The 13,777-nt window shown below is 51.2% G+C and overlaps 1 protein-coding gene across 1 annotated transcript in view; it reads right to left on the bottom strand.

The window, feature by feature from the left end:
• Window positions 1-13,777, bottom strand: part of LOC120064520 (integrin alpha-V-like) — a 92,300-nt gene that overhangs the window by 37,430 nt on the left and 41,093 nt on the right. Inside the window, exons 11-12 of the mRNA XM_039015134.1 lie at window positions 8,965-9,017; window positions 5,250-5,475 (exon numbers count right to left, since the gene is read on the bottom strand). Coding sequence (XP_038871062.1) covers window positions 5,250-5,475; window positions 8,965-9,017 — 279 coding nt within the window. The remainder of the gene's footprint in view (window positions 1-5,249; window positions 5,476-8,964; window positions 9,018-13,777) is intronic.

The raw sequence follows: 13,777 nt of genomic DNA, 5'->3' as shown, positions 1-13,777 counted from the left end.
AACTCCTGGATTCAGGAGGAGAGAAGCCTGTCGCCCAACTGGGAATGCTCTAACCAGGATTCCTGGACCCTTTAAGAATGCTTTGTGGTTTTTTGGGGGAAAGTTACCTCATACTATTCAGGGAGATCCTCTGGTTTGAAGACAATGACCAAACCGTCATTACAGTTTGTTGATGATCTCCCTCTTCCTGTAATGTTTCTCTGTTCCAGACATTGCCATAGCTGCACCCTACGGCGGGCCGAAGCACCGCGGCCTAGTGTACATCCACAATGGGAGGGCTGCAGGGCCTGACCCAGTGCCTTCTCAGGTCCTAGAGGGGAGGTGGGCCTCCTCTTACATGCCCCCCAGCTTTGGATACTCCCTGCACGGAGCCACCGATATTGATCAGAATGGATACCCAGGTAGTTTGATACTAGAATGGATACCCAGGTAGTTTCATAATAGATCATACACCCCGGTATTTTCATACTAGAATGGATACCCAGGTAGTTTCATAATAGATCATACACCCCGGTATTTTCATACTAGAATGGATACCCAGGTAGTTTCATAATAGATCATACACCCTGGTATTTTCATACTAGAATGGATACCCAGGTAGTTTGCTACTAGAATGGATACCCAGGTAGTTTGATACTAGAATGGATACCCAGGTAGTTTGATACTAGAATGGATACCCAGGTAGTTTCATAACAAAATACATACCCAGGTAGTTTGATACTAGAATGGATACCCAGGTAGTTTGATACCAGAATGGATACCCAGGTAGTTTGATACTAGAATGGATACCCAGGTAGTTTGATACTAGAATGGATACCCAGGTAGTTTGATACTAGAATGGATACCCAGGTAGTTTGATACTAGAATGGATACCCAGGTAGTTTGATACTAGAATGGATACCCAGGTAGTTTGATACTAGAATGGATACCCAGGTAGTTTGATACTAGAATGGATACCCAGGTAGTTTGATACTAGAATGGATACCCAGGTAGTTTGATACTAGAATGGATACCGAGGCTTACTTACGGGAGGGAGTGTTGTTGAAAAACCGTAAATGAGTCCAGCTCTGCTAGTTTTTTTCCTGGGTTTGTGGTTCCTGAATGCTTACGGATTGGCCCTTACTTAGCAAAAAAAAAAAAGATTTGTTTGTTGCTTGGTAAACCTGCTGTCATTATACTGATGTGTTTCTATCCTCTACCCCTTCTCTACCTCTCCCTACCCCCCCCCTTCTCTACCCCTCCTACCCCCCCCTTCTCTACCTCTCCCTACCCCCCCCTTCTCTACCTCTCCCTACCCCCCCTTCTCTACCCCCCCCCCCCTTCTTACCTCTCCCCCCTTCTCTACCTCTCTCTACCTCTCTCCCCCCTTCTCTACCTCTCCCTACCCCCCCCTCTCTCTACCTCCCTGCCCCCTTCTCTACCTCTCCCTACCCCCCTTCTCTACCTCTCCTCCCCCTTCTCTACCTCTTTACCTCCTCCCCCCCTTCTTACTCCCCTACCCATCTCCCCCTTCTCTACCTCTCCCCCCCCTTCTCTACCTCTCTCCCTCCACCTCTCTCTATCCTCTCTCTACCTCTCTCTCCCCCCCTTCTCTACATCTCTCTACCTCTCCTCTCTCCCCCTTCTCTACCTCTCCCTACCTCTCTCCCCATTCTACCTCGCTCTCTCCCTTCTACCTCTCTCTCTCCCTCTTCTCTACCTCTCTCTCCCCCTCCCCCTACTAACTATTTTTCCCCCTATTCTAACTACCTCTCCCCCTTCTCTACCTCTCTCCCCCTTCTCTACCTCTCTCCCCCTTCTCTACCTCTCTCTCTCTCCCTTCTCTACCTCGCTCTCTCCCTTCTCTACCTCTCTCTCCCCCTCCCCCTTCTCTAACTCTCTCTCTCTACCTCTCTCCCCCCCTTCTCTACCTCTCTCTCTCCCTTCTCTACCTCTCTCTCTGTCTCTCCACCACAGACTTAATAGTCGGTGTATTTGGTGCAGACAAAGCCGTTCTATACAGGTACAGTAGTGCTGTGTTTTCCTTTGATGTTTCACATGCCTTCAATGTAACGTGCTTCATGACCCACCTAAACCATCCAAGGTGTTTCTGTTTCATCTAAAGTATCCCACATGACTTGTATGCAATTAGTGGCACGTTAAGCCTTAATAACGGTTTGTCATTTAAAAAGTGAATGTGTTTGGTGAACAAAGTCCACATGAAGTCTTAATATATCGTCCATATTATAGAGGCGTTCCTCAACACAGACGTATACAGTATAGATTTGACATGCAATACTGTACAACTCTAAAGTATCAACTGGTGAATTGAGCCGATAGCTGAGCTCTGTTGTTGTGGTCGTGACCGACGGCCTTTGGATAGCAACGCTAACCCCACGTATAGATGAGTGAGTTTCTCTCACGCTGGCTGCCTGGCTGTGAGAGCAGAGACCTGTGCTGCTAGAGGACTTCCAAAAAAACACCAGATTGCTCTCTTTTTCTATTGAAACGCTTTGTCAACGTTCCTTCCCTGTACGGTGTCAGATTGTTGACCGGTCACTGGTTGAACTCTGACCTCAACACAATGAGATCTTAGTCTCTATTGAAGCTCTGATGTTGACTTGAGGGTACCCCCCCCCCCCCCCCCCCCCCCCCCCCCCCCCCCCCCCCCCCCCCCCCCCCCCCCCCCCCCCCCCCCCCCCCCCCCCCCCCCCCCCCCCCCCCCCCCCCCCCCCCCCCCCCCCCCCCCACCCCCCCCCCCCCCCCCCCCCCCCCCCCCCCCCCCCCCCCCCCCCCCCCCCCTGTGCTTCACTGTTCTGTATATGGCGTATGGTTTGATTCTGAGACTCCCAACCACCTGTGCATGTTCTGTATATGGCATATGGCCTGACTTCTGACCCCCCCCCCCCCCCCCCCCACCCCTGTGATCAAGTGTCTGTATAGGCGTATGGTTTGACTTCGACCCCCCCCCTGTGCTCACTGTTCTTATATGGCATATGCCCTGCTTCTGACCACCCCCACCTCCCCCACCCCCTGTGACTCAGTCTGATATACGGATATGGCCTGACTTCTGACCCCCCCCCTACTCCCCCGTGGCACTGTTCTGTATAAGCATACTGGCCTGCACCTCTGACCTTTGATCACAGGGCCGAGGCCCGTCATCACGTTTAACGCCACCCTGGTACATCAGCCCTCAGATCTCCACCCAGAGGAAAAGAGCTGCAAAGCTGCCGACAGTGACACAAAGTGTCTGGTGAGTAAGATAATTAATTAAGTACTTTTCACTTGTTTAACAAGAGAGATATGGATGTCTGGTGTCTAACTGTTCTGACAGACTTCCTCTCTGGTAACGTCATGTCTTGACAGGAGTGGTGGGACAGTCTGGGGACAACTTCCTCTCTGGTAACTCATGAACTGTCTGACAGACTTCCTCTCTGGTAACGTCATGTCTAACTGTCTGACAGACTTCCTCTCGGGTAACGTCATGTCTAACTGTCTGACAGACTCCTCTCTGGTAACGTCATGTGACAGACTTCCTCTCTGGTAACGTCATGTCTAACTGTCTGACAGACTTCCTCTCTTGTAAGTCATGTCTAACTGTCAGACAGACTTCTCTCTGGGTAACGTCATGTAACTGTCAGACAGACTCCTCCTTCTGGTACGTCATGTCTAACGACAGACAGACTTCCTCTCTGGTAACCTCATGTTTAAACTGTACAGACAGACTTCCTCTCTGGTAACCTCATGTTTAAACTGTACAGACAGACTTCCTCTCTGGTAACCTCATGTCTGACCAGAACTTTCCTCTCGGTAACGTCATGTCTAACTGTCCTGACAGACTTCCTCTCTGTGAACGTCATGTCTAACTGTCTGACAGACTTCCTCTCTGGTAACGTCATGTCTAACTGTCAGACAGACTTCCTCTCTGTAGTACGCTCATGTCTAACTGTCTCAGACAGACTTCCTCTCTGGTAACGTCATGTCTAACTGTCAGACAGACTTTACTCTTGGGTAACGTCTGTCAACTGTCTGACAGACTTCCTCTGCGGTAACGTACATGTCTGAAAGACTTCCTCTCTGGTAACAGTCACTGTCTGACAGACTTCGTCTATGGTAACAGTCATGTCTGACAGACTTCCTCTCTGGTTTTTTTTTTGTCCAACCGGGATTTCTATAAAAAAAAACTGTGAACTTTCGGAAAGTTTCTGATATTTTGTTAAAGAACCAGGCAGCCTGAAGTTGCCTCATACCGTTAAGGCCTCATGCATACCGTTAAGGCCTCATGCATACCGTTGAGGCTTCGTACATACCGTTGAGGCCTCGTGTATACCGTTGAGGCCTCGTGCATACCGTTGAGGCCTCATGCATACCGTTGAGGCCTCGTACATACCGTTGAGGCCTCGTACATACCGTTGAGGCCTCGTACATACCGTTGAGGCCTCGTGTATACCGTTGAGGCCTCGTGCATACCGTTGAGGCCTCATGCATACCGTTGAGGCCTCATGCATACCGTTGAGGCCTCGTACATACCGTTAAGGCCTCGTACATACCGTTAAGGCCTCGTGCATACCGTTGAGGCCTCGTGCATACCGTTGAGGCCTCGTGCATACCGTTGAGGCCTCGTGCATACCGTTGAGGCCTCGTGCATACCGTTGAGGCCTCGTGCATACCGTTGAGGCCTCGTGCATACCGTTGAGGCCTCATGCATACCGTTGAGGCCTCATACATACCGTTGAGGCCTCATGCATACCGTTGAGGCCTCATGCATACCGTTGAGGCCTCATGCATACCGTTGAGGCCTCATACATACCGTTGAGGCCTCCTGCATACCGTTGAGGCCTCATGCATACCGTTGAGGCCTCATGCATACCGTTGAGGCCTCATGCATACCGTTGAGGCCTCATACATACCGTTAAGGCCTCATGCATACCGTTGAGGCCTCATGCATACCGTTGAGGCCTCATGCATACCGTTAAGGCCTCGTACATACCGTTGAGGCCTCATGCATACCGTTGAGGCCTCATGCATACCGTTGAGGCCTCATGCATACCGTTGAGGCCTCATGCATACCGTTGAGGCCTCATGCATACCGTTGAGGCCTCATGCATACCGTTGAGGCCTCATGCATACCGTTGAGGCCTCATGCATACCGTTGAGGCCTCATGCATACCGTTGAGGCCTCATGCATACCGTTAAGGCCTCGTACATACCGTTAAGGCCTCGTACATACCGTTGAAGCCTCGTACATACAGTTAAGGCCTCGTACATACCGTTAAGGCCTCGTACATACCGTTGAAGCCGTCCATATCCAGGTCCCCCAGTGTGGCGATAGAACTGCCGAAGCGTGAGTAGATCTCTGTCCCACTCAGTGTGATGGGTGTGTGGAAGGAGAAGCCTCCCTTCGCCAGGAACACAGACACCTGGCCCACCTCCCTCAGCTTCCCATCACTACCACGGTCCATGAACAGAGGGGCTCCCACAAACAGATCCACCAGCCTAAGGAGAGACAGAGGGAGACATACAGTCAGGTCCATAAATATTTGGCCATTGACCAAGTTATTATTATTTTAGCTGTCTACCACAGCACATTGGAGTTTAAATTAAATAATGAATATGAGCTGAAAGTGCAGACTTTAATTTGAGGGTATTTACATCCAAATCGGGTGAACGGTGTAGGAATTACAGCACTTTTTATATGTGGTCCCTCCCCCTTTTTAAAGGACCAAAAGTAATTGGACAATTGTCTGCACAGCTGCTCCATGGCCAGGTGTATGTTATTCCCTCATTAGTTCATGTACAAGTAGGAAGATAAAATGTCTAGAGTTGATTTGAAGTGTGGCATTTGCATTTGGAATGTGTTGCTGTTAACCCTCAACATGAAGTCAAAAGAGCTGTCACTACCAGTGAAGCAAGCCATCATTAGGCTGACAAATCCCCCCCCCCCCCCCCCCCCCCCCCCAAAAAAAAAACATCAGAACGATAGTAAAAAACATTGTGGCCAAATCAACTATTTGGTACATTCCTAAAAAGACAGAACTGGTGAGCTCAGGAACACCAGAAGGCCTGGAAGACCAAGGTGGATGACAGAATAATTATTTCCCTGGTGAATAAAAACCCTTTTCACAACAGTTGGCCAGATCAGGAACACCCTCCAGGAGGTAGGAACACCCTCCAGGAGGTAGGTGTATCTGTGTCAGTCAATAATCAAGAGCCGACTTCACCAGAGTAAATACAGACGGTTTACCACAAGATGTAAACCATTGGTAAGCCTCTAAAAAACGGAAGACCAGATTAGAGTTTGCCCCCCCAAAAAACGATCTAAAAAAGCCTGTACAGTTCTGGAACAACGTCCTATGGACAGATGAGAGAAAGATCGACTTGTACCAGAATAATGGGAAGAGAAGAGTACGGAGAAGGGAAGGGACTGCTCATGATCCGAAGCATACCACCTCCTCTGTGAAGCACGGTGGAGGTTTCCTTTTTTAAATTATTTAATTTAACCTTTATTTAACTAGGGCAAGTCAGTTAAGAACAAATTATTATTTACAATGGCGGCCTACGCCGGCCAAATCCGGACGACGCTAGGCCAGTTGTGCGCCGCCCTATGGGACTCCCAATCATGGCCTGGAATCGAACCACGGTCTGTAGTGACGCCTCTAGCAGTGAGATGCAGTGCCTTAGACCGCTGCGCCACTCAGGAGGTAGTGGTATGTATGGCTGTCAATGAAACTGGTTCCCTTTGTATTTAGTGATGACGTGACTGCTGACAAAAGCAGCATGGATGAATTCTGAAGTGTTTAGGGCTAAATTATCCACTCAGATCCAGCCAAATGTTTCAAAACTCATTGGACGGCACTTCACAGTTCAGATGGACAGTGACCCGAAGCGTACTGCGAAAGCAACGCAATACTTTTTTAAAGGCAAAGAAGTGGAATGTTCTGCAATGGCCAAGTCAATCACCTGACCTGAATCCCATTGAGCATTTCCCTTTGCTGAAGGCAAAACGCCCCAAGAACTAGCAGGACCTGAAGGCCGCTGGAGTAAAGGGCCTGGCAGAGCATCACCAGGGAAGAAACACAGCTTCAGGCAATTATTGACTCCATGCGATTTGCAACCAAGTATCAAAATTCATAATTTAATTGATGCCTATGTTAGTTTGTCCAATTACTTTTGAGCGACTAAATGTTTTAAAAACATTTTTGGCTTGGTTTCACACACTTACTGTAGATTCAGCCTAGTATTGGACTAAGATCCTCCATTGGAAGTGCATTTTAGTCCAGGAATAAGGTTAGTCTAAACCAAGCCTTTGTTCTGTTACAATTTATTTAGGGTTTAATGGCCCTGATCTAACCATAATATTCCCTCATGTTAAAGTGATCTATTACCAACTGTAAATGATATAACCCCGGGGTTCTCGGACTAACAACAACATATTAAACACATTTTGGCCAAGGGATCCGTGGAATATGTTTAGAAGGTGTAATACAATACAATATAATATTATTTTCCTACCATTTTTTATTCCTGAGCAAGTTGGGCCTGGGAGGCTCACAGGGATATTGGTATCGACCAATAATGCATTTCTCGACTCAATACTACTTGTTTTTCCAGCCAAAGTTTTTGTTTGATTTATTTTTTTACATAAATACACTGTAATTGAAGCTTTTTCTGGCAAAAATGTGTGTTATTGCAGGATATTAGCTTTAAAGCTGCAACAACAACAAAAAATCTGCCCCGTGACAAATGTGTAAAATTGCAGGAAATTTGCTTGAAAACTGCAATATGTTAATCTCCCATGCCAAGAGGCAGGCCTTTAAAATGTCCCTTTCCAGGCCCGAGACTTGTTTCATCCAGCCATGCATTGCTGAACTCACAGTAAAACTCCTTGTACGCTATTTGAATCCCACTCAAGATGTGTTCTGAATTTTGCTATCACAAAAGGGGTCCTCGCGGGCCGCAAAAAAAATAGTTTGAGAACTCTTGAAATAACCTACCAAAAAAAAATCTGCCAAGATAATTCAACTGCATCTGAAAGCAGTCAGGAGTCTGGAGAGTCTGTATCATTACCCGTCTACGGTCACGACTGTGTCTTCATCTAGAGATTAATTAGCTAGCTCTGCTACCGGATGAGAACATCTATCGCCTTGAGCTGTTCCCAACAGTTTGTATAAGTCAGGCCCTCTATTTACCATCAACACACATCCTCCAGGAGCAACGCCGTGTTGACTAAACCGAAGAAAACAAACAAAACAAACAAACAAAACTACCTGAACTTAACCAATAAGAAACGCTTGCTTTCCTTTTGCACCAATGAACACGACCCTGGATAGACTGTAAAGAGGTCACAAACTACTAAGATAGAGCCCATGTCCCAAATGGTACCTTATGCCCTACGTAGTGCACTACTTTTGACCAGGGTCAATAGGGCTCTGCCCTACGTAGTACACTACTTTTGACCAGGGTCCATAGGGCTCTGCCCTACGTAGTACACTACTTTTGACCAGGGTCCATAGGGCTCTGCCCTACGTAGTACACTACTTTTGACCAGGGTCCATAGGGCTCTGCCCTACGTAGTTCACTACTTTTGACCAGGGTCAATAGGGCTCTGCCCTACGTAGTGCACTACTTTTGACCAGGGCCAATCTGCCCTACGTAGTGCACTACTTTTGACCAGGGTCAATAGGGCTCTGCCCTACGTAGTGCACTACTTTTGACCAGGGTCCATAGGGCTCTACCCTACGTAGTACACTACTTTTGACCAGGGTCCATAGGGCTCTGCCCTACGTAGTACACTACTTTTGACCAGGGTCCATAGGGCTCTGCCCTACGTAGTACACTACTTTTGACCAGGGTCAATAGGGCTCTGCCCTACGTAGTACACTACTTTTGACCAGGGTCAATAGGGCTCTGCCCTATGTAGTGCACTATATAAGGGATTAGGGTGACATTTGGGACAAGGGAGTCAGTGTACCCATCATTACTTACCCATCGTTATTGATGTCGGTCGCTGCCACAGAATGGCCAAAGTAGGCAGCCATCTGAGGAAACAGAGAGAAATACAATGTGTGGTATATTCACCATCACCCCACAGAGACCAATACGGTGCTGATAAGGTTTACTACAGTCCTACAGAGACCAATACGGTGCTGAATAAGGTTTACTACAGTCCTACAGAGACCAATACGGTGCTGAAATAAGGTTTACTACAGTCCTACAGAGACCAATACGGTGCTGAATAAGGTTTACTACAGTTCTACAGAGACCAATACGGTCTGTGTGTGGACTGTAACGGACGCCCTGTCTCTGTGTGGACTGTAACGGACGCCCTGTCTCTGTGTGGACTGTAACGGACGCCATGTCTCTGTGTGGACTGTAACGGACGCTCTGTCTCTGTGTGGACTGTAACGGACGCTCTGTCTCCGTGTGGACTGTAACGGACGCCCTGTCTCCGTGTGGACTGTAACGGACGCTCTGTCTCTGTGTGGACTGTAACGGACGCCCTGTCTCTGTGTGGACTGTAACGGACGCCCTGTCTCCGTGTGGACTGTAACGGACGCCCTGTCTCCGTGTGGACTGTAACGGACGCTCTGTCTCCGTGTGGACTGTAACGGACGCTCTGTCTCCGTGTGGACTGTAACGGACGCTCTGTCTCCGTGTGGACTGTAACGGACGCTCTGTCTCCGTGTGGACTGTAACGGACGCTCTGTCTCCGTGTGGACTGTAACGGACGCTCTGTCTCTCTGTGGACTGTAACGGACGCTCTGTCTCAGTGTGGACTGTAACGGACGCTCTATCTCCGTGTGGACTGTAACGGACGCTCTGTCTCCGTGTGGACTGTAACGGACGCTCTGTCTCCGTGTGGACTGTAACGGGCGCTCTGTCTCCGTGTGGACTGTAACGGACGCTCTGTCTCCGTGTGGACTGTAACGGACGCTCTGTCTCCGTGTGGACTGTAACGGACGCTCTGTCTCCGTGTGGACTGTAACGGACGCTCTGTCTCTGTGTGGACTGTAACGGACGCTCTGTCTCCGTTTGGACTGTAACGGACGCTCTGTCTCCGTGTGGACTGTAACGGACGCTCTGTCTCCGTGTGGACTGTAACGGACGCTCTGTCTCCGTGTGACTGTAACGGACGCTCTGTCTCCGTGTGGACTGTAACGGACGCTCTGTCTCTGTGTGGACTGTAACGGACGCTCTGTCTCTGTGTGGACTGTAACGGACCCTCTGTGTCTGTGTGGACTGTAACGGACGCTCTGTCTCTGTGTGGACTGTAACGGACGCTCTGTCTCTGTGTGGACTGTAACGGACGCTCTGTCTCTGTGTGGACTGTAACGGACGCTCTGTCTCCGTGTGGACTGTAACGGACGCTCTGTCTCCGTGTGGACTGTAACGGACGCTCTGTCTCCGTGTGGACCGTAACGGACGCTCTGTCTCCGTGTGGACTGTAACGGACGCTCTGTCTCCGTGTGGACTGTAACGGACGCTCTGTCTCCGTGTGGACTGTAACGGACGCTCTGTCTCCGTGTGGACTGTAACGGACGCTCTGTCTCTCTGTGGACTGTAACGGACGCTCTTTCTCAGTGTGGACTGTAACGGACGCTCTATCTCCGTGTGGACTGTAACGGACGCTCTGTCTCCGTGTGGACTGTAACGGACGCTCTGTCTCCGTGTGGACTGTAACGGGCGCTCTGTCTCCGTGTGGACTGTAACGGGCGCTCTGTCTCCGTGTGGACTGTAACGGACGCTCTGTCTCCGTGTGGACTGTAACGGACGCTCTGTCTCCGTGTGGACTGTAACGGGCGCTCTGTCTCCGTGTGGACTGTAACGGGCGCCCTGTCTCTGTGTGGACTGTAACGGACGCTCTGTCTCTGTGTGGACTGTAACGGACGCTCTGTCTCTGTGTGGACTGTAACGGACGCTCTGTCTCTGTGTGGACTGTAACGGACGCTCTGTCTCTGTGTGGACTGTAACGGACGCTCTGTCTCCGTGTGGACTGTAACGGACGCTCTGTCTCCGTGTGGACTGTAACGGACGCTCTGTCTCCGTGTGGACTGTAACGGACGCTCTGTCTCCGTGTGGACTGTAACGGACGCTCTGTCTCCGTGTGGACTGTAACGGACGCTCTGTCTCCGTGTGGACTGTAACGGACGCTCTGTCTCCGTGTGGACTGTAACGGACGCTCTGTCTCTCTGTGGACTGTAACGGACGCTCTGTCTCAGTGTGGACTGTAACGGACGCTCTATCTCCGTGTGGACTGTAACGGACGCTCTATCTCCGTGTGGACTGTAACGGACGCTCTGTCTCCGTGTGGACTGTAACGGACGCTCTATCTCTGTGTGGACTGTAACGGACCCTCTGTCTCTGTGTGGACTGTAACGGACGCTCTGTCTCTGTGTGGGCTGTAACGGACGCTCTGTCTCCGTGTGGACTGTAACGGACGCTCTGTCTCCGTGTGGACTGTAACGGACGCCCTGTCTCCGTGTGGACTGTAACGGACGCCCTGTCTCTGTGTGGACTGTAACGGACGCCCTGTCTCTGTGTGGACTGTAACGGACGCCCTGTCTCTGTGTGGACTGTAACGGACGCTCTGTCTCCGTGTGGACTGTAACGGACGCTCTGTCTCCGTGTGGACTGTAACGGACGCCCTGTCTCCGTGTGGACTGTAACGGACGCTCTGTCTCCGTGTGGACTGTAACGGACGCTCTGTCTCCGTGTGGACTGTAACGGACGCTCTGTCTCCGTGTGGACTGTAACGGACGCTCTGTCTCCGTGTGGACTGTAACGGACGCTCTGTCTCCGTGTGGACTGTAACGGACGCCCTGTCTCCGTGTGGACTGTAACGGACGCCCTGTCTCTGTGTGGACTGTAACGGACGCCCTGTCTCTGTGTGGACTGTAACGGACGCTCTGTCTCCGTGTGGACTGTAACGGACGCTCTGTCTCCGTGTGGACTGTAACGGACGCCCTGTCTCCGTGTGGACTGTAACGGACGCTCTGTCTCCGTGTGGACTGTAACGGACGCTCTGTCTCCGTGTGGACTGTAACGGACGCTCTGTCTCCGTGTGGACTGTAACGGACGCTCTGTCTCCGTGTGGACTGTAACGGGCGCTCTGTCTCCGTGTGGACTGTAACGGGCGCTCTGTCTCTGTGTGGACTGTAACGGGCGCCCTGTCTCTGTGTGGACTGTAACGGACGCTCTGTCTCTGTGTGGACTGTAACGGACGCTCTGTCTCTGTGTGGACTGTAACGGACGCTCTGTCTCTGTGTGGACTGTAACGGACGCTCTGTCTCCGTGTGGACTGTAACGGACGCTCTGTCTCCGTGTGGACTGTAACGGACGCTCTGTCTCCGTGTGGACTGTAACGGACGCTCTGTCTCCGTGTGGACTGTAACGGACGCTCTGTCTCCGTGTGGACTGTAACGGACGCTCTGTCTCTCTGTGGACTGTAACGGACGCTCTGTCTCAGTGTGGACTGTAACGGACGCTCTATCTCCGTGTGGACTGTAACGGACGCTCTGTCTCCGTGTGGACTGTAACGGACGCTCTGTCTCCGTGTGGACTGTAACGGGCGCTCTGTCTCCGTGTGGACTGTAACGGACGCTCTGTCTCCGTGTGGACTGTAACGGACGCTCTGTCTCCGTGTGGACTGTAACGGACGCTCTGTCTCTGTGTGGACTGTAACGGACGCTCTGTCTCTGTGTGGACTGTAACGGACGCTCTGTCTCCGTTTGGACTGTAACGGACGCTCTGTCTCCGTGTGGACTGTAACGGACGCTCTGTCTCCGTGTGGACTGTAACGGACGCTCTGTCTCCGTGTGGACTGTAACGGACGCTCTGTCTCCGTGTGGACTGTAACGGACGCTCTGTCTCTGTGTGGACTGTAACGGACGCTCTGTCTCTGTGTGGACTGTAACGGACCCTCTGTCTCTGTGTGGACTGTAACGGACGCTCTGTCTCTGTGTGGACTGTAACGGACGCTCTGTCTCTGTGTGGACTGTAACGGACGCTCTGTCTCCGTGTGGACTGTAACGGACGCTCTGTCTCCGTGTGGACTGTAACGGACGCTCTGTCTCCGTGTGGACTGTAACGGACGCTCTGTCTCCGTGTGGACTGTAACGGACGCTCTGTCTCCGTGTGGACTGTAACGGACGCTCTGTCTCCGTGTGGACTGTAACGGACGCTCTGTCTCCCTGTGGACTGTAACGGACGCTCTGTCTCCGTGTGGACTGTAACGGACGCTCTGTCTCTCTGTGGACTGTAACGGACGCTCTTTCTCAGTGTGGACTGTAACGGACGCTCTATCTCCGTGTGGACTGTAACGGACGCTCTGTCTCCGTGTGGACTGTAACGGACGCTCTGTCTCCGTGTGGACTGTAACGGGCGCTCTGTCTCCGTGTGGACTGTAACGGACGCTCTGTCTCTGTGTGGACTGTAACGGACGCTCTGTCTCCGTGTGGACTGTAACGGACGCTCTGTCTCTGTGTGGACTGTAACGGACGCTCTGTCTCCGTGTGGACTGTAACGGACGCTCTGTCTGTGTGGACTGTAACGGACGCTCTGTCTCTGTGTGGACTGTAACGGACGCTCTGTCTCCGTTTGGACTGTAACGGACGCTCTGTCTCTGTGTGGACTGTAACGGACGCTCTGTCTCCGTGTGGACTGTAACGGACGCTCTGTCTCCGTGTGGACTGTAACGGACGCTCTGTCTCTGTGTGGACTGTAACGGACGCTCTCTCTCTGTGTGGACTGTAACGGACCCTCTGTCTCTGTGTGGACTGTAACGGACGCTCTGTCTCCG

This window comes from Salvelinus namaycush, chromosome 19, assembly GCF_016432855.1.
Source record: "Salvelinus namaycush isolate Seneca chromosome 19, SaNama_1.0, whole genome shotgun sequence".
Taxonomy (NCBI): Eukaryota; Metazoa; Chordata; class Actinopteri; order Salmoniformes; family Salmonidae; genus Salvelinus; species Salvelinus namaycush.
The sequence above is the reverse complement of the archived record's forward strand: the minus strand, read 5'-3'. Positions and strand labels throughout refer to the sequence as shown.